Below are 21,572 nucleotides of genomic sequence, written 5' to 3' on the forward strand. Positions count from 1 at the left end.
AAAAGGATTAACCAAGTGATTTTATTACTGCTCCGATGCTTTTAGGATCACCTTCCATATAGTAGAACATTATGCATTGCCTGTTTTTGTTGCAGGTGTAATTGAATGAAGCGCCGCCTACCAAGGTCCTTTTTTGTTCATGGTAAATTTCTATTGCATGCTCAAAGGTGCATACCAGGTGGTTAAGTCATGTGAAACGTATTGCTACTGGTAGTTTGTGCTTCATGAGGTCTGTTTGTGGTCATCACTAGGCAACGAGAGTGTTCAGTTTACAGTACCTGCACGGCAAAGGTGTGTCTGTAAGAGGACACGGTGCTTAAAACCAGCGAACTATTCTAGGATCACCCGGGGCAGATTCCTTCTCCACCAAAATATTTATGGTACATTATTTAACACCAGGATTACTTCATGTTGGCACTTTTGTCAGTAAAATATATTGATCATCTTTAGAGCTTTTTATGCCTGTTTCTGTAGACAGAATGGCCTTAGCAAGTGGACACTGGGTTGCCAAGGAAACGAAAGGTAAACCACCAAGCCCCAGGTAAGTGTGTGTGTGTGTGTGTGTGTGTGTGTGTGTGTGTGTGTGTGTGTGTGTGTGTGTGTGTGTGTGTGTGTGTGTGTGTGTGTGTGTGTGTGTGTGTGTGTGTGTGTGTGTTTCTCTCAGTGACCGCTCAGCTTTTCCCCGTCATCACCTCAGGTATGCCCCCAGTATTTTCTTAACTTGGCTGAACATGCCTCTCTAGAAGCAGATGGAAAAACAACATAGTTGTTTCCATGTTTAGTTTCTCCATTTCCACATATCTCCACCTTCCCAGGCACGGCCATGCGCAAGCTGTGGCTGGGAATATAGCTTTCCTGTTTGGAGGGGTGTCCACCATATCCCATGAGGTAAATCTCATTACCTTATGCTAGTAATTGGTAAGCCTATCTAAAACACTGCAATGAACCTAGCAATGTATTTCCCCTTGTTCTGTAGGAGGAGCAGCCAGTATATTTGAATGACTTCTACATGCTCACAGGTACAGTATAATTATACTCAATGAGCTCAACCCAACACATGTAGGCTATGACTAAATACCCCTATTGACAGTCTAGATGAATCATGATACAAGCCTTCTTAAACATGCAATATAATGTCATTACTTACATATGATTACTCACTTCACTCTACAAACTTGTATTATGTTTCTAGTTTCAGCCACTCACATCACATGGGAGGTGATGCCACAGAATGGGGTTATACCCTCAGCAAGAGAAGGACACACAATTTGGTAATTGATATACTGTATACAGCATCTTAACAATTAGGATATATCAATTACCATTTCAATCTCAGACCATACTAATACGGTATGCTATTTGTTTACAAATCAACCATGGAGACATTCATTGAGACACCTGTTAAGTCTACTGCTTTGACATAGGTAAGATTACAGGGCAGGAAGTCCCTTGGGGCGGAAGGTAGCCTAGTGGTGAGAGCATTGGGCCAGTAACCGAAAGGTTGCTAGATTGAATCTCGAGCTGACAATGTATAAATCTGTCATTTCCCCCTGAACAAGGCAGTTAACCCACTGCTCCTAGGCTGTCATTGATAATGATAATTTGTTCTTAACTGTCTTACCTAGTTAAACAAAGGTTAATTAACATTTAAAAAAATGTACATATATACTGTAGATAAATTCTTCCTGCCTCCGCAGTGTGGTTAAAGGCAAGCTCTACCTGTTTGGAGGAGTGGCCAGTCCACAGGCTGGAGAATGTCTTCCTGGAGTCTACTGCTTTGACATAGGTAAGATTACAGGGCAGGGAGTCCCTGGGTTATTACAGGGAAGCAGTGTAGATGATAAGAAGGAACCCAGCCTCGACTCAAAGATGAAGGCTAACATAATTGGTTAAAACTCCAGATTCTTTGCCACTTCCAGTGTCAATGGATGAGATGAAAGAGCTTAACTCCCCCAAACTAACATTGCCATAACAACAACAATTTTGAAAGAGTAGTAGCTGTAGTGTTTATTATTTTCACGATCCATGCCATGCTTAGGGTGAGATTGTGATGTTCATTACTGAGTTTGCTGTACAGTTCATTGTAACTAAAACTACACAGTTTAACACTGAGTAAAGCATGCCCTCTGGTCTCATTGGCTATAGTGTCATTGACGTGGGAGCGGCTTGCCACAGGGGGTGTGTCTCTTAGAACCATCAGACACAGTTCCTTCTCCGTGGGAGACAACATTTATGTCTACGGTGGGCTCCAAGACGGTGTCCCCACTGATGACCTCATGATGTTCAACACAGGTCAGTGTGGGCCAGGGTGGAGCCATGGTCACCACAGGTCAGTATGGGCCAGGGTGGAGCCATGGTCACCACAGGTCAGTATGGGCCAGGGTGGAGCCATGGTCACCACAGGTCAGTATGGGCCAGGGTGGAGCCATGGTCACCACAGGTCAGTATGGGCCAGGGTGGAGCCATGGTCACGACAGGTCAGTATGGGCCAGGGTGGAGCCATGGTCACCACAGGTCAGTATGGGCCAGGGTGGAGCCATGGTCACAACAGGTCAGTATGGGCCAGGGTGGAGCCATGGTCACAACAGGTCAGTATGGGCCAGGGTGGAGCCATGGTCACAACAGGTCAGTATGGGCCAGGGTGGAGCCATGGTCACAACAGGTCAGTATGGGCCAGGGTGGAGCCATGGTCACAACAGGTCAGTATGGGCCAGGGTGGAGCCATGGTCACAACAGGTCAGTATGGGCCAGGGTGGAGCCATGGTCACAACAGGTCAGTATGGGCCAGGGTGAAGCCATGGTCACAACAGGTCAGTATGGGCCAGGGTGGAGCCATGGTCACTTACAAGCATAGCAAACACTTTCATCCAAATCAGTGACCCTGTTGCTGTCAGGTCGAACTCACTGATTAGGAAGTAAATTATAAATAATGCTGCCGTGGAGGTGAACTTTGGTCAGAGGAAATATTTATGCATGTAGAGTAATGCATCTCTTCAGTCTCTTTGGTTCAGAGTGTGACTACTTGTATTTCAGTCTCTCTGAGCTGGACCCCAGTCAAGACCACTGGCACTCTGCCATCTGCAAGGTAATTTACACCATCGTAAACATAAGAAGCCTAACTAGTGGTCTCAAATGACAGAAATGAGCTAAAGATTCTCCTGTTGAAAGGATGCATCATTACATTTGCTGGGTTTAGCTAATATTGTACACCAGAAGACTTGTTTGTTAGCTGTGCTGCATTCCATCACAGAGTGTGCGTGAAAGGTTGCCATGGCACAGTATGTTGACAACGGCAACCAATAGAGTAACGGACGACCTCATGTGAAACTATATCTGAATGCCATCTGTCTTCCATTGACGCCCCCCAGTACTTGGCACGGTTCAGTCATGACCGTTCCAAGGACGCCCAACAGTCTAGTACGGGCACTCTCATCCTCATCCCAATCCAAATTCACACAGCCCTTGCCTTGCAACAACAGGCCATAGACAACAAGTTTGGCTTCATTTCAGTTCTGAACTTAGTTCAGTTCAGTCCAGTTTTTTGTCAGTACGAACACTTATTTTAGTTTTGACAGATAACACTGTAGCCTAATATATCCCTTGTTGATATGCTCTGATCCTGCAGATGCAGCCTGCTACAGTATTTGCCTGTGTCTGTGATGTTTTGTCTTTGCAGATACAACCACACGTTTGCTGTAGTCTGTGAGCAGGTGTTCATGTTTGGGGGATGTGCTGAGGATGGCTGCTACTACAAAGACGTTCATGTTTTCAACACGAGTAAAGAAATGCTAGTGCTCCTACAGACTTTGCATGGGCTGATATACTTTACATTTGACTTTGCTTTACACATTTTAGTAAACCCATTGTGACATCATTAGAATAGTGGAATGTTCTAATCAAACCAAAACCTCAGTAAACAACTGTGATGCAAGTGTGTAATTCTGAATCATAAATGACATCAAACTGCTGTAATGCTGTTATTCTAAACTCATTCTGACATCAATAATACATTATTGATGTCACATTGGAATTGTCAAAATAGATTCGGTAAAGAGGTCAATCGAACTCTACCAAAACAATGGAATTTCCATGAAAACGAGTGGGGAAAGATGCTGTGGGGGAAAGATCCGATTCTCCTCATTGCACCCATCAAAATTAGCCTACATTAGGCTATTGTTTATATGTGTATTTTACACTAGAGGGAAAAATCAGAGTATAATCCTTGTATGGAGGTCAACCCCAATACATGTTCATGTCATTGTCACCAATCAACTGCATTATAGTTAAAAACTACTTTGACTACCACTGACAATTTCTGTATGCTAGCTATGCTACCAGTTTATACAAACAGTAGTTAGCATTTAGCAGTCGCTTCTTCTAAACCTGAAAAGGGACTACTTCTAAATGTTATGCAGCGAAAACAGAGAAATATATCCAAATAGGACTTTAGTAACCACATTGTGGGCCTGTTTCAATACATCAATCATGACGGATTTGACAAATATCCACTTTGTTAGATCAGATTTGTTGTATGTGCGCCAATACGGCATCCATCTTCTTTCCCTCATGGTCTGCGTTCCATTGACCTCTTTGCTGCATCTATGATTCTGAACTTAAGTGACCTCATCCTCAAACAGCCTACATAGGGTTCCAAAAGGGTTTTGTGGCTGTCCCCATAGAAGAACCCTTTTTGGATCCAGGTAGAACTCTTTTGGGTTCCATGTAGAACCCTCTGGGGAAAGAGTTGTACATGGAACCCAAAAGGGTTCTATCTGGAACCAATAGGGGTTCTTCAAAGGGTTCTCCTATGGGGACAGCCAAAGAACCCTTTTTGGTTCTAGTTAGCACCTTTTTTTCTAAGAGTGTAGTGTGACTTCATTAATGACATCACTACCAGCAAACCACTATGATGTAATGTTGTAATTCTACATTTATTGTGACATAAGTAGTGCATTATTGATGTCACAGTGCAATTATCAGAATGGGGCTCAACTTGTCTGACCTCATCCTCAGACAGCCTATTCTGACATTATGAATAAATCACCAGCAGCAAACCACTATGATGTAATGTTGTTATTCTAAACTCATTGTGACATCAATAGTGCATTATTAATGTCACAGTGGAATGGGGCTGAAGTGAACTAAAGTGACCTGTCATTCTCAGAAACCCTGGTGTGGCAGAGGTATGGTGTGAAGGGGGAGTCACCCCTGGCCTGTGCAGGTCAGACCCTCACAGCACATCATGACAAGGTATAAACATCACACTAAATGCCCCCTCACCACCTACCAAAAATATCAAATGATATTGATATTGCCAGGCAACAGAATGCTTGAATCATTAAATCCTTAACGGACTATGAATGTCTACTTTGGTGTTATTCATGTACTCATGTTCTTATTATTTGAATATCATTCAATTCAGGATATTTACTTGTTTGGTGGAAAATGCACCAGTCAGGATGGAACAGTCACATCAACAAATGAAATTCATAAATTAAGCATTGGTAAGTCAAACAGCATCATCATGGTTTCCACTATATTAGCATGGGCATTTGAATACTGCATGTTTGCTGCCCTCGTGTGGAAAAAGTCCATGCACAAAAATCCATCCCTCATTCCTTCAAGCAATTATTATTTGTTTTCAGCGGTTTGAATAAAGATCCCAGGTTTACAGATAAAGGCCTAGTAGCTGACATGTACTGACATTTCCCCTCTTCCCTGTCTCCCTCCCTCTACTTGTCTCCCTCCCTGGTCCCTCCCTCCCTCCATCTCCCCCACTCCAGCTAAGATGAAATGGAAGGTGCCTCTCTATGTGGGGATTCCTCCGGCCCGCCGTCATGACCACACAGCCTTCATCCTTCACAGCCATGTGTGTGTGCGTGTGTGTGTGTGCGTGTGTGTGCGTGCTTGGATATGTGTGCACGCACGTGTGTGTCATCTGTCTATCTCTTCCTCTATTTCTCTCTCTTAATGACCTGGTGTTCGTATTATGCAGATATATGTATTCGGTGGCAAAAATGAAGAACAAGAATTCAATGACCTGAAGGTGATGAAATTGATTAACCCATCCGAAAGACAGCCAGGTAACACAGCCTATATCAATTTCAAAGATTTCCAATACTTGGGTAGTTTTTTGCCATTCCGTTACACTTTTACATCTTTCTTCAACCTTTATTCGTGTGTCTCTGGGAGTTTGATGTAATTTGACAAGCCGGTTCTGCAGTTCCTTTCTGTTCTTCTAATAGTGATGAAGGAGATTCTATCTGAGTTTGGACTTCAGGGAGTCAGCCATGGGTTAGTATTTTGTTATGTCAGCTATCCTATTCAAACTACAATTAACATTTTGCTCTCTTTTGCAGACTTATTTTTCTGGTTTGGCTGTGTTATTTTATGTTTACCTACAGATGTAGAATCTGAACCAGTCTCCTACAGCAGAAAAATTGTCCTGCAGCAAAACAGGAAATGTCTATTATTGTGTGGATTTTAATGAATGGACATTTTTGTAGCGGTTGATATATTTTTCAGAAGGGAAAATCTAGTCTGAAATTTTTGTGGAAATTACAAACTTTAGAAGCCTTTTTAAACCCCAAATACACTACAAGTTTTACATTTTCCTGCTTTTGAGGAAAGTTGTTTTTCAACAGGATGATCAAGTTAAGATCCTACACCTACACAGTTACAGTTATTCAAATTAGGTTTCAGGTTTCACAAAGCTTTTTCGCTCTCATTTGATCAGCTTCGCGCCGACAAAGGTCCCCAATGTCAAGTATGAGCTGAGTGAGTCTCCATCTCTGTTTTCTGTGAGGACGGATGCAGCTGCCTCTGCACAGGTGGGTCACATGAAAAGCAGTGAACTTTTCATCAAACTGCATAGAGGCATTGTTACTGTATGATGTAGTAACTTAGTAAAACATTTTAAAGCAGTCAATCAATCAATGAAATGTATTTTTAAAACCCTTCTTACATCAGCAGTTGTCACGCAGTTCTATACAGATACCCAGCCTAAGAGCAAGCAATGCACATGAAGATGCAGAAGCGCAATGGTTAGGAAAAACTCCCTAGAAAGGCAGGAACCTTGGTAGAAACCTAGAGAGGAACCAGGATCCGAGCGGTGGCCAGTCCTTTTCTAGCTGTGCCAGATGGAGATTATAAGAGTACATGGCCCGGTCGTTCTTCAAGACGTTCAACCTTTTGTAGATGACCAGTTGGGTCAAATAAATACCACAGTTGTTATAGAGGGTGCAGCAGTTCAACACTTCAGGAGTAAATGTCAGTTGTCTTTTCATAGCTGAGCATTCAGAGGTCCGGGAAAGAATTAGAGAGAGAAAGGGTTGAAACAGTAGGTCCGGCACAAAATAGCATGTACGGAGAAACAGGTCAGAGTTCCATAGCCTCAGGCATGAACAGCAGAATTGGATCGGTAGCATGGCTGGGTGGATTGGGGACAGGGACAGGCAGGAGTCCTTAGGCCAGGTAGTCCTGAGGCATGGTCCTAGGGATTGAGAGAGAGAGAGAGAGAGAGGGAGAGAGAGAGACAGAGAGAGAGAGAGAGAGAGAGAGAGAGAGAGAGAGAGTGAGCAGTCAAACTTTCCTTAAGAAAATCCCACCTTGTAAGACATGCTATTATATCCAGGTAGTAGCAACTTGCTCACATACTGTTTCTATAACAACTTGTAGTCTGCATGTTTATCATGCTGATGTTACATCATTAGGTTACAGCCCAAAGAGACTTCAGTGCCGTCCGAGATGAGGCGATGGATATGATCCATAAAGCTTTCTCCATGCTTGATGGAGAGTTCCAGAAGCTTGACAGGTATTATGTTTTCAATCTAGGTCCAAAGTTTGACAAACAGATGACCTTTGACAAACAGGTTTGACAAACAGGTCAAACATTTTCCTGACCAATAAACTCTTCATTCATTGACTGAGTGACTGACAAACCAATTAATTAATGCATGCATTCATTCATCCGTTCAATAAGTTATTCATTACTGTAGAGAAAGGTCAGAGCTTGCTCAGTCTGCAGCTGCTCTTCAGTACAAGAGAGAAGCTCACCAAGCCCACCATCAGCAACAGGAGGAGGTAAAGGCTCACTCATAGTTCAAGATTATCATTCACTCACTCATTCACTAAATATGTAGCTTTCCAATAGTTCCCCTTTTTGTGTGGGTGAATAATTTGTATTCTATGAAATAATGGTTTTCCAGGAAGAATGACAGAAGCTTTGTTTGTGGTTTTGGTGTTGCAGGAACTACAGGAAATGCTTGAGCGACACAGAGCCCAGAATGAGACCTGGCTACGTGCACGGGCAGAGGAGAATGACAAGGAAAGGAAGGGGCTGTGTAAACTCAGGGTGTGTAGTGGTTACTAACCCACACACACCACACACACACACACACACACACACACACACACACACACACACACACACACACACACACACACGCGCACACGCACACACGCACACACACACAAACAGTAGCACAAACATAAACATGCATGCAGTTTCAGGTGTAGAATTAGAAGTGTATTCCTGAAGTGTAGGAGATTACATGTGAAGTTGTATTCAATTCAGTTTTATTTCTAGTGGATGATCACATGACATTATGGGTTTTTGGGGAGTGTGTGTACCTTTCAGCACTAGGCTACCAGAAAACCCCTCATCTGTTCAGAAAAGGTAGCAGTCCACCTATGAATACGCCAATGTGCTTTTGCTGAAGTGTACGCTCAATGTCCTGCTGAAAGCCAGGTATAGGGCATCTTTTTTCCATTGAATTAGGAATTAGAATACTAGAACTGAGAGGAACCTTCTTATGATGGTCCAAGGGTCAGCCATGTTTGTCAGGGAGTTGGTCAACCATGGTTAGCCAGTGCTCTGATAAGATATTGTGTAAAACAGTAAATCTGAAGAATTTATCTGCACTGTGCCTTCAGAAAGTATTCACACCCTTTGACTTTTTCCACATTTTGTTGTGTTACAGACTGAAAATTGATTAAATTGAGATTTTGTGTCACTGACCTACACACAATACCCCATTATGTCAAAGTAGAATTACATTTTAAGATTAAATTTTTTTTTAAATTAAAAACGAAAAGCTGAAATGTATTGAGTCAATAAGTATTCAACCCCTTTGTTATGGCAAGCCTAAATAAGTTCAGGAGTAAAAAGTTGTATAATACGTTGCATGGACTCACTCTGCATATTAGTGTTTAAAATGCTTTTTGAATGACTACCTCATCTTTGTACCCCACATATAATTATCTGTAAGGTTCCTTTAGTCGAGCAGTGAATTTCAAACACAGATTCAACCACAAAGACCAGGGAGGTTTTCCAATACCTCACAAAGAAGGGCACTGTCACGACTTCCGCCGAAGTTGGTCCCTCTCCTTGTTCAGGCGGCGTTCGGCGGTCGTCGTCACCGGTTTTCTAGTTGCCACCGATCCACGTTTTCTTTTTCCATTTGTTTTGTCTTCATTGTACACACCTGATTTCCATTTCATCATTATTGTTCCCTATTTAACCCTCTGGTTTCCCCCTTGGTTTTGTGAGTGTTTGTTCTGTGTTAAGGTGTCGCGTGTAATTGTGAGCTGAGTTATTTTCCCTGCGTGAAATATTTTGTTGTTTTGTTGAGTAAAGACCTTTATTACTCATTCTCTGTGTCCTGCGCCTGACTCCGTCCCACCTGCTGCACATTGACTCTTGACAGAAACACGCACCTATATTATGGAGTCAGCAGGTGCACCCAGTCCTCCGTTACCTGTGGAGGAGCGCGTCCAGCAGCACGCGACTATGCTACAAAATCTTGGCACAGCCATGGATCGCATGCTGTACACCATGGAGCGATGGGAGAGAGGGGATTTTCCCACACCCCCCTCAACGTCACCACAACCCACACCGCTGTCCACCCCTCCGTCACCTGGACCCAGTGGGATTCGGCTCTCGCTCCCGAGGGCGTGTGATGGGACGGCTGCCGGGTGCCAGGGGTTCCTGCTCCAGTTGGAGCTCTACCTGGTGACCGTCCACCCGGCTACTTCGGGACACGAGTGCGTATCCGCCCTCATCTCCTGTCTGTCGGGGAAAGCACTTGAGTAATGGTAGTGGGCCAACGCCGTATGGGGGAGAGAAAGCGCAGCTTTGTTCCACTATGAAGATTTCACCCGCCGCTTCCGGGCGGTTTTCGATCATCCATCTGAGGGGAGAGCGGCGGGAGAATGCTTGTTCCACCTTAGACAGGGGATGAGGAGCGCACAAGACTATGCACTGGACTTCAGGACCCTGGCCGCCAGCGCGGGATGGAATGAAAGGGCCCTGATCGACCATTACCGGTGTAGTCTACGGGAGGACGTTCGTCGGGAGCTGGCATGCAGGGACACCACCCTTACAGGTGGCAGGGCACTGGCGGATCATCCCAGGTGAGTAGACACCTGACTCACCCAGAGCTCCCTGTTGCTCACGTGTGTGTGTGTATAGAATTTCCTGAGTTTTCCTTGCATTCTCAGCATAAGGCGCTAGTAGATTCAGGCGCAGCTGGGAACTTTATTGACCGTTCATTTGCACTTAATTTAGGGATCCCTATTGTTCCTGTTGATGTGCCATTCCCTGTACATGCCTTAGATAGTCGTCCTTTAGGGTAGGGGCTGATTAGGGAGGCCACTGCTCCACTATGTATGATAACGCAGGAGGGTCATGAGGAGAGAATTAGTCTCTTCCTGATTGATTCTCCTGCGTTTCCCATGGTGCTGGGCCTTCCCTGGTTGGCCTATCATGACTCCACTATTTCGTGGCAACAGAGGGCTCTCAAGGGATGGTCACGTAAGTGCGCAGGGAGGTGTGTATGTGTTTCCATTGGTGCCACTACGGTGGAGAGTCCAGACCAGGTCTCCACCGTGCACATCCCCTCTGAATATGCCGATTTGGCTCTTGCCTTCTGTAAGAAGAGGGCGACTAAATTACCACCCCATCAACGGGGGGATTGTGCGATAAATCTCCTGGTAGATGCAGCACTTCCCAGGAGTCACGTGTATCCTCTGTCAGAGGAGGAGACGGCGGCTATGGAAACATATGTCTCCGAATCTCTGGGGCAGGGATACATTCGGCCTTCCACTTCACCTGCCTCCTCGAGTTTCTTTTTTGTGAAGAAGGACGGTGGTTTACGCCCGTGTATTGACTATCGAGGTATCAATCAGATCACTGTGAGGTACATTTACCCGCTGCCTCCCATAGCCAGTGCGATTGAGTCAATGCACGGGGCGCGCTTCTTCACGAAATTGGATCTCAGGAGCGCTTACAATCTGGTGCGTATCCGGGAGGGGGGATGAGTGGAAGACGGCATTCCGTACCACCTCTGGGCACTATGAGTACCTCGTCATGCCGTACAGGTTGATGAATGCTCCATCAGTCTTCCAATCCTTTGTAGATTAGATTTTCAGGGACCTGCACGGGCAGGGTGTAGTGGTGTATATCGATGACATTCTGATATACTCCGCTACACGCGCCGAGCATGTGTCCCTGGTGCGCAGGGTGCTTGGTCGACTGTTGGAGCATGACCTGTACGTCAAGGCTGAGAAGTGTGTGTTCTTCCAACAGTCCGTCTCCTTCCTCGGGTACCGCCTCTCCGCGTCAGGGGTGGAGATGGAAAGTGACCGCATTTCAGCCGTGCGTAATTGGCTGACTCCAACCACAGTAAAGGAGGTGCAGCGGTTCTTAGGGTTGGCCATCTACTACCGGAGGTTTATCCGGGGCTTTGGTCAGATAGCGGCTCCCATTACCTCATTGCTGAAGGGGGGACCGGTGCGACTGCAGTGGTCAGCTGGGGCAGACAGGGCTTTTGGTCACCTGAAGGCTCTGTTTACCTCAGCTCCCGTGCGGGCTCATCCTGATCCCTCCTTGGCACATTATAGTGGAGGTGGATGCGTCCGAGGCTGGGATAGGGGCGGGGATAGGAGCTGTGCTATCTCAGCGCTCGGGTACGCCACCAAAGCTCTGCCCCGTGATTTATTTTCGAAGAAGCTCAGCTCGGCGGAGCGAAACTATGATGTGGGGGACCGGGAGCTGTTGGCTGTCGTAAAGGCTCTGAAGGCGTCGAGGCACTGGCTTGAGGGGGCTAAATACCATTTTCTCATTTGGACTGACCACCGCAATCTGGAGTATATCCGGGCGGCGAGGAGACTGAACCCTCGCCAGGCAAGGTGGGCCATGTTTTTCACCCATTTTTTGTTCACCTTATCCTACAGACCAGGTTCCCAGAATGCTAAGGCCGACACACTTTCTCGGATGTATGACACAGAGGAGCGGTCCACGGATCCCACTCCCATCCTTCCGGCTTCTTGCCTGGTGGCACCGGTGGTGTGGGAGGTGGACGTGGACATCAAGCGGGCGTTACGTACAGAGCCCACTTCCACCCAGTGTCCAGTTGGGTCTGTTCGTTCCGTCTGCTGTCCGCGACCGTTTGATCTCTTGGACCCACACATCACCCTCTTCTGGTCATCCTGGCATCAGTCGGACAGTGCGCTGTCTTAGTGGGAAGTACTGGTGGTCTACCCTGGCTAAGGACGTGAGGGTTTATGTTTCCTCCTGCTTGGTGTGCGCCCAGTGCAAGGCACCTAGACACCTGCCCAGAGGGAAATTACAACCCCTACCCGTTCAACAACAGCCGTGGTCACACCTATCGGTGGATTTCTTGACGGATATACCTCCGTCACAAGGGAACACTACGATCCTGGTCATTGTAGATCGGTTTTCTAAGTCTTGCCGTCTCCTTCCTTTGCCCGGTCTCCCTACGGCCCTACAGACTGCGGAGGCCCTGTTCACTCACGTCTTCCGGCACTACGGGGTGCCTGAGGATATAGTTTCTGATCTGGGTCCCCAGGTCACGTCCATGGTTTGGAGGGCGTTTATGGAACGTCTGGGGGTCTCGGTCAGCCTTACCTCGGGTTTTCACCCCGAGAGTAACGGGCAGGTAGAGAGAGTTAACCAGGATGTGGGTAGGTTTCTGCGGTCCTATTGCCAGGACTGGCCGGGGGAGTGGGCGGCTTTCATCCCCTGGGCAGAGATGGCCCAGAACTCACTCCGCCACTCCTCCACTAACAGATCTCCTTTCCAGTGCATACTAGGTTATCAGCTGGTTCTGGCACCATGGCATCAGAGCCAGTTCGAGGCACCTGTGGTGGATGAATGGTTTCGGCGCTCGGAGGAGACATGGGACGCTGCCCATGTGCACCTGCAATGGGCCATCAGGTGGCAGAAGGCGAGCGCCGACCGCAACCGCAGTGAGGCACCCGTGTTCGCGACGGGGGATTGGGTCTGGCTCTCGACCCGAAACCTGCCTTTCTGCTTGCCCTGCCGGAAGCTGGGACCGAGGTTTGTTGGGCCATTTAAAGTCCTGAGGAGACTGAACGAGGTTTGTTATAGATTACCGCTCCCCCCCGATTACCGCATTAACCGCTCGTTCCATGTGTCTCTCCTCAGGCCGGTGGTGGCTGGTCCACGCTAGGGATCTGAGGTACGGGAGGTTCCTCCGCCCCCTCTGGACATCGAGAGGGCCCCGGCGTATGCTGTTCGAGCCATCATGGACTCAAGGCGTCTGGCGAGGGGCCTTCAGTACCTCGTGGAGTGGGAGGGGTACGGTCCGGAGGAGAGATGATGGGTGCCGGTGGAGGACATTCTGGATCCTTCGTTACTGCGGGAGTTTCACCGTCTCCACCTGGATCGTCCTGCGCCCCGTCCTCCGGGTCGTCCCTGAGGCCGGTGTCGGCGCGCTGCTGGAGCCGCGCATCAAGGGGGGGGTACTGTCATGACTTCCGCCGAAGTTGGTCCCTCTCTTTGTTCGGGCGGCGTTCGGCGGTCGTCGTCACCGGTTTTCTAGTTGCCACCGATCCACGTTTTCTATGTTGGGGTTTTGTTTGGGATGATCTCCAATTAGAGGCAGCTGGTCCTCGTCTCTAATTGGAGATCATACTTAAGTAGGGGTTTTTCCACCTGGGTTTTGTGGGTGATACATTTTTGAGTTGTGTATGTGTTCATCTCTGCGTCACGGTTTGTTGTTTTTTCATTCAGTGTATTTATGTATTGCATAGTTTCACAGTATATATAAAATGTGGAACGACACACACGCTGCACTTTGGTCCTCTTCCTACAACAACCGTGACAGAATCACCCACCACCAAAGGACCAAGTAGCGTGCCCAGGAGAAACAGGAATGGACTTGGGAGGAAATTCTGGACAGAAAAAGACCCTGGAGTCAGGCTGGGGAGTATCGCCGTCTGAAAGAAGAAATCGAGGCAGCAAGAGCAGAGCGGCGATACTACGAGGCATTATACCAACCACGAGGCAAGTGCGAGAGGCAGCCCCAAAAACATTTGGGGGGGGGCTCATGGGGAGATTGGCAGAGTCAGGGTGGAGACCTGAGCCAACTCCCCGTGCTTACCATGGGGAGCGAGTGAAGAAGCAAGCACCGTGTCATGCGCATTCACAGCCCAGTGCAATCTGTGCCCGCGCCCCGCATTTGTCGTGCTAGGTTGAGTATTCAGCCAGGAAGGGTGGTGCCAGCTCAGCGCTCCTGGTCTCCAGTTCGCCTTCTCGGTCTAGGATATCCTGCGCCGGCGCTGCGCACTGTGTCGCCAGTGCGTATTCACAGCCCAGTTCGTCCTGTGCCAGCTCCCCGCATTTGCCGGGCGAAAGTAAGCATCCAGCCAGGACGGGGTGTGCCAGCTATACGCTCGAGACCTCCGGTGCGCCTCCATGGTCCAGTATATCCTGTGCCTGCCCCACGTACCCGGCCTCCAGTGAGTCTATCCAGCCTGGTACGTCCTGTGTCTGCTCCTCGCACTTGCCCTGAGGTGCGTGTCACCAGTCTGGTGCCACCTGTGCCACCCCCACGCATCAGGCCTCCAGTGCCCCTGCCCAGTCCAGGGTGTCCTGTTCCTGCTCCCCGCACTCGCCCTGAGGTGCGTGTTACTACTCTGGCGTCCCCTGTGCCAGCCCCACGCATCAGGCTTCCAGTGCGCATTCCCAGTCCAGAGCTTCCGGCGACAGTTCCCAGTCCAGAGCTTCTGGCGACAGTTCCTAGTCCAGAGCTTCCGGCGACAGTTCCCAGTCCAGAGCTTCCGGCGACGTTCTACAGTCCGGAACCTCCTGACACGGCCTGCAGTCCGGAACATCCAGAGACGGCCTGCAGCCCGGAGTCTTCGGCCACGGCCTGCAGCCCGGAGTCTTCGGCCACGGCCTGCAGCCCGGAGTCTTCGGCCACGGCCTGCAGCCCGGAGTCTTCGGCGACGGCCTGCAGCCCGGAACCTCCGGCGGCGGCCTGCAGCCCGGAACCTCCGGCGGCGGCCTGCAGCCCGGAACCTCCGGCGGCGGTCTGCAGTACAGAGCCTCCGGTGATGATCTACAGTCCGGTTCCTCCGATGACGAGCCACGGTCTGGTGGTACTGAAGCAGAGGGATCAGCAGGCGGAGCGGGGGTTACACCCCGAACCGGAGCCGCCTCCTCTGTGGGAGGATCCGCTGGATAATAGGGTTCTGGGTACTGCACCAGAGCCGCCATAGACAAGTTACCCACCCTGCCCTCCCTTTTTTTTTGGGGGGGGGGGGGGGGGTTGTTGTTGTTTTGTCTAGGTGCGGTCGGAGTCCGTACCTTTGGGGGGGTACTGTCACGTCCTGACCACAGAAAGATGTTATTTTCTATGGTAGAGTAGGTCAGGGCGTGACAGGGGGATTTTTCTATGTTTTCTATTTCTATGTTTGGGTTCTAGTTTTGTATTTCTATGTTGGGGTTTTGTTTGGGATGATCTCCAATTAGAGGCAGCTGCTCCTCGTTGTCTCTAATTGGAGATCATACTTAAGTAGGGGTTTCTCCACCTGGGTTTTGTGGGTGATTAATTTTTGAGTTGTGTATGTGTTCATCTCTGCGTCATAGTTTGTTGTTTTTTCATTCAGTATATTTATGTATTGCATAGTTTCACAGTATATATAAAATGTGGAACGACACACACGCTGCACTTTGGTCGTCTTCCTATGACAACCGTGACAGGACTGGGGAGTTTTGGGGGAGATAAATGGAACAGAGCTAAGCACAGGCAAAATCCTAGAGGAAAACTTGGTTCAGTTTTCTTTCCAACAGACACTGAGACAAATTCACCTTTCAGCAGGACAATAACCTAAAATACAAGGCCAAATATACACTGGAGTTACTTACCAACACGACATTGAATGTTCCAGAGTGGCCTAATTCCAGTTTTGACTTAAATCGGCTTGAAAATCTATAGCAAGACTTTAAAATGGCTGTCTAGCAATGATCACCAACCAACTTGACAGAGCTTCAAGAAATGGAAAAGAATCATGTGCAAATATTGTACAATCCAGGTGTGCAAAGCCCGTAGAGATTTACCCTGAAAGACTCACAGCTGTAATCGCTGCCAAATGTGATTAGAACATGTATTGACTCAGTGGGTTGAATACTTATGTAATCAAGATATGTTTTATTTTTCATACATTTTTACAAAATGTAGAATTTTTCTTCCACTTTGACGTTACAGATTATTTTGTGTAGATGGTTGACAAAAAACAGCAAATCAATTTTAATTCCACCTTGTAACACCAACAAAATATGGGAAAAAAAACTGTCTATAGATGTGGAAATCAAGACCGTTCTGAACGGCACCAAAAGTTATATGTCCAAAGGGCATCCGCGTCGGCTCGTGCTTACTGGGGTGTAGCCTATCATGTCGGCCTGCATTGGAATTGTATGAATGCCCATCCATGTGGTAGGCCCACTGTTTGTAAAACAGGCAGTTGCATTGGCTTTATTTGGCTATTCAAGCTCTGAATATCAGCTACCCAACTTTATCAGGAGTTATCGTGAGCCTATTTGCAATGTGTTTACACAGTGGGAAATGCAGAAATATATTTTTTTTAGCTAGGATCAGCTTGGAAAAAAATGTATGGATACAAACTTGAAACCACTGATCATAATAATGGGATGAAACTCCTGGACAATGGTTGTGATTGTCCATTCCATATTGTCCATTTCACTTTGACCTGTACCGTTTTTAGGATATGTTGTTTATTAACATGACAGCACATTTTTTATTTGATTAATCGCCATTTGGGATAGGCTATTTGCAGTGGTGTAAAGTACTTAAGTAAAAATACTTTAAAGTACTGCTTAAGTAGTTTTTTGGGGTATCTGTACTTTACTTATATTTTTACTTCACTACATTCCTAAAGAAAAGAATGCACTTTTTACTCCATACATTTTCCCTGACACCCAAAAGTAGTTGTTACATTTTGACAGGAAAATGGTCCAATTCACACACTTATCAAGAGAACATCCCTGTTCATCCCTACTGCCTCTAATCTGGTGGACTCACTAAACACAAATACTTTGTAAAATGTTGGAGTGTACCACTGGCTTCCCGCCAATAAATAGAAAAAATAAAATTGTGCCATCTGTTTGCTTAATATAAGCAATTTGAAATGGTTTATGCTTTTACTTTTACTTGTGATACTTAAGTACATTTTAGCAATTCCATTTACTTTTGATACTTAAATATATTTAAAACCAAATACTATTAGACTTTTACTCAAGTAGTATTTTACTGAGCGACTTTCACTTTTACTTGAGTCATTTTTATTAAGAAGGTATCTTTACTTTTACTCAAGTATGACATTGAGTACCTTTTCCACCACTGGCTATTTGATTGGAGAAACCTGCATCGGAACATTGGTGGATCGCGCGTGCTGGGAATGGACAAGAAAAATATTTTGCTGTCCCTGCCTTTGACAAAGTGGGCACTGCTTATTACAGGGTGGCATCAGCGCTCACCTAAAAAGCTAATATGACACTGGTTGAGAAAATTGCTAATTATTTTTGGGCAGAATTATTTTAGGTCTCATGTGTTATTGGATGTGCGTCTTGGACAGTTTAGCTCCGAAAATGCCGTCCTCGTCAATCTGCCGCCATAGGCGGCCGATCCTTCCTAATGTGAGGGTCTAGTAATTTAATAGGATCTTTATGCCTTTTTCATACATTTTCCCTCTCTCTTCCAAGGAGGAGATTGTGCACGAGCAGGGGAGACTGAAAGAGGAGCAGGGAAACATCCAGAAACGCAGCGAACACCTCCTATCCATCATGCAACAGTTTAAAGGCATGTAAAGACACGTAACCATGGCAACCAACTTGGACGTGCCGAGTTTGTGGGTGTGGCTTACTTTCCCAAGGATGACCAACTCAAAAGCGTTTGAAAAAAAGGAAATGTGACATTCATTTGTGTTTTTCCACTGGTGGGTGTGTTTGAATAGTTAGCATTTTGTGCATAGCTAAGATTAACTTTTGTTGTCTTTTGCCAGATAGTCATAATATCTTTAGCGAGACAGGGGGATAATTTTGACATGTGTCAAAAGAACAAACACCACTCAAGGCATTTGTTTAAACCTCAGGAATAGTTGCTAAAAATTCCTAGGACATATCCAAATTGGTCATGATAAGGTCTAAGCAAAATGTTGTAAAGGAGAATAATTAATTGAGTTGTAGATTGATGTAGGCTAATCATGTTCATACATTTTTTTTTGATTATTTGGCATATCTTGTCATATCTGCATAAAACAACTTTCTGTTCCCTCATCTTTCAAATAATCCTACACTGAAGGCTTACACTTTTATCAACATACTTTAAAATAACTGACGGAATGTTATATTCTAAATGTGGGCAAACAATATATTTTCTTAGGCAAACTGTATGGGAATAGATAACTCACAAATGAAAACCAAAAAAAATAATATAAAAAAATGCTTTGCATAAGAATTGGTTGTCAATTAAATAATTTACTCAAAGAGCTTTCCTCTTGTCCTCAAATTGTTACCAGCCCTGTCGCAGCATAGAGATCCTATTAAATGAATAAAGTATTATAATTCTTAATTCTGTGTCGCAGTCAAACAAATGCGCAGGCGCAGAGCTGTCGGTTCGGGAAAAGCAAAATGACTCACTATTTTGCAGGAAGACAGAATTTATTGCACCAATTATTTATCGTGCTGTAACACTTTTTGGCAGAGGAAGGGGAGGGGATGGTTTTTGGCAGTAGTCAGGGTTGCCATCAAACGGATACTGACTGAGGCACAGGGGAGAAAGCGGGATAGGAAAATATCTTGCTATAATTTCACAATAAAGCGGGTAAGATATTCCGAAACACAAACAGCTATTCTCACACAGGAAGCCAGCCACAAACATTAATTAAAACGGTCTCTATGCGCGGGCGTAACATGACTCTTCAAAACTGGGGTGGAAAGGAGACTGGTTTGAGGCATTTGTCTACATTTGAAAATGTGTTTCTTGTCAGCCAGAGTATGGTCCCTGTTGGTTTGACTGCACCGTTTCTCTGCGGGGATAGTAAATATGGCTGACACTTACCACTAGTGTAGCTAATGTACGGTGCTGGTTGCAGACGGCATTTATCTTACATTGCAAGACATTTTGTTGGGATGTCTTCAATCGATGAAGCAATCACTTGATTCAGAAGAACTGGTTACGAAGTTAACTAGCTAGGTAGCTATCTAGTTCGTTTGGTTTGTTTGTTAGCCAGCTAGCAAATGTAAAGGAAAATCTGTTTCACCAACAGATTTGGCTAGACTGCTTCAAAGACTAACGTTAGATTGCCCAGCCAAAGACAAGTTGAAAACAGTGTTGTAGCTAAATGTGCAATACAACAAATTATTGTATTTACATAGCTAACTAAACTGATACATTTACTAGCGTATAAACTGTGGTAACTTTTTGTACTTCAATGTAACTAGCTAGCTACCAAGGATTTCCGTTTGTTGTAACATAATCTGTCCAACCTAACAACTGTTAAATGATCTTGCGGCATTGTGCCGAGTTCCTCAGTCTGTGGACACAGTCCCAAGCTTCCTATCTAGCAACCAAAGCAAAGGTCACATTGACTGCACAATGTCATGAATCACGATCAACTCATCTGCCCGACAGACTATTAATTCAGTGTCAAGTGTGGTGGGGGCGGGGACTCTGACAGCTATTTATCATATGTGTTCATTTGTATCCTATATTTGATGCCAGTCTGTTGAGCATTTACAAAGGAGAAAGTAGACCAGAGGTATTCAACTGGGGGTGAACGGCACAGCCCCCTAGAGGTCGGCGAAAATATTCAAAAAAGGAATGATATATATATATATATATTTGAATATCACTAGCAACAACAGAATAAACCAATTTTGAATTGCATACCTACAGTAGAGAAGAGGGGCATACACATGTTTTTATGATGTCAACTTTATTTCTCAACTCCTAATATTGAGCAAATTACACTCATTGGAGTCAATTACACTCACTGGAGTATCTGACATAGACTTTGAAAAAGCACCCACAAGTATCAGCCGCAGAAAGTAAGATTTCTTGACCAAAACATGGCTAACCTTTGTTTAACCAGCTGAACAGCTGCTATTAGTGAAAATGTGTTTGGAGTTACCTTTCTATCTTATGGGCTATGTTAGAGTTTACACTTCTTCCAATAATAATGTGGGGAGGTCAACATAATAAAAAAAAACGATCTAACATCTATTCATTTTAAAATGTTGATTACTACTCCTTGCCATTCACCCAATGATAAGACAAGATGTACCAAAAAAAATTGCTAACATAACGGGGGTCCCTGGTTCGCTGGTTTGCCTGGGTGGAGGTCCCTGGGCAAGAAAAGATTGAAGACCCCTGAAGTAGATGCATTACAAGTTGATTAGGCTAATATTCCGTGTTTGGAAAATATCTGCACAAATGGATGACAGTTGGCATGAGGCCATTCATTCTGCCTTAGTCTAATCAAACATGAATTATGACAATGTGGTTTCACGTGATTGAAACTTAAATTCACTATTGCCTTGAGTCAGGTTTTTGAAACTACTCGGGGAGGAGGTTAAGGTCTGAAAGTCAGTTGCCGTTGGGCAAGTCGGGAGTCTTTTTTTGGTTTCCCGGAGATTACATGCAGAAATGCCATATACAGTTCCTTCAGAAAGTCTTCGCACCCCTTAATTTTTTCAAAATGTTCTTACAGCCTGAATTTAAAATGGATTAAATTTAGTTTTTTTCATCACTGGCCTACACACAATACCCCATAATGTCAAAGTGGAATTTATGTTTTTATTATTTTTTACTAATTAATAAAAAAGCTGAAAAGCTGAAATGTCTTGAGTCAATAAGTATTCAACCCCTTTATTATGGCAAGCCTAAATAAGTTCAGGAGTAAAAATGTGCTTAACAAGTCACATAATAATTTGCAATAATAGTGTTTAACATGAATTTTGAATGACTACCTCATCTCTACCCCACACATACAATTATCTGGTACCTCAGTCGAGCAGTGAATTTCAATCACAGATTCAACCACAAAGACCAGGAAGGTTTTTCAATGCCTCACAAAGAAGGTCACCTATTGGTAGATGGGTAAAAAAAGAAACAGACATTGAATATCCCTTTGAGCATGGTGATGTTATTAATTACACTTTGGATGGTGTTTCAATACACCCAGTCACTCCAAAGTTACAGGCATCCTTCATAACTAAGTTGCTG

General features: G+C 45.5%; 2 protein-coding genes and 1 long non-coding RNA gene across 4 annotated transcripts in view; 2 read left to right on the forward strand and 1 right to left on the reverse strand.

The window, feature by feature from the left end:
• The first annotated feature begins 199 nt into the window (after positions 1 to 199).
• On the forward strand, positions 200 to 18,835 carry zmp:0000001301 (uncharacterized). The gene is made up of 19 exons (XM_014138727.3): positions 200 to 380; positions 475 to 541; positions 816 to 888; positions 977 to 1,019; positions 1,193 to 1,271; positions 1,698 to 1,786; positions 2,146 to 2,292; positions 3,034 to 3,085; positions 3,677 to 3,777; positions 5,165 to 5,250; positions 5,423 to 5,504; positions 5,784 to 5,869; positions 5,996 to 6,083; positions 6,246 to 6,294; positions 6,737 to 6,830; positions 7,713 to 7,813; positions 7,998 to 8,082; positions 8,249 to 8,353; positions 18,050 to 18,835. The coding sequence occupies exons 2-19, from the start codon at positions 480 to 482 to the stop codon at positions 18,152 to 18,154; spliced, it is 1,527 nt and encodes a 508-aa protein (XP_013994202.1). The 5' UTR covers positions 200 to 380; positions 475 to 479; the 3' UTR covers positions 18,155 to 18,835.
• On the reverse strand, positions 6,928 to 19,925 carry LOC145860087 (uncharacterized). Its single transcript, XR_014380206.1, has 2 exons — positions 19,407 to 19,925; positions 6,928 to 7,492 (listed from the first exon to the last, which is right to left on the reverse strand). It is a non-coding gene; the product is annotated as an uncharacterized LOC145860087 (long non-coding RNA).
• Positions 19,037 to 21,572, forward strand: part of spina (spindlin a) — a 17,333-nt gene continuing 14,797 nt past the window's right edge. For both annotated transcript variants that reach the window (XM_014138728.3, XM_014138729.3), the window contains exon 1: positions 19,037 to 19,169. The gene's annotated coding sequence lies outside the window, so the exon portion shown is untranslated. The remainder of the gene's footprint in view (positions 19,170 to 21,572) is intronic.

This window comes from Salmo salar, chromosome 13 (assembly GCF_965601325.2).
Source record: "Salmo salar chromosome 13, fSalSal1, whole genome shotgun sequence".
Classification (NCBI taxonomy): domain Eukaryota; kingdom Metazoa; phylum Chordata; class Actinopteri; order Salmoniformes; family Salmonidae; genus Salmo; species Salmo salar.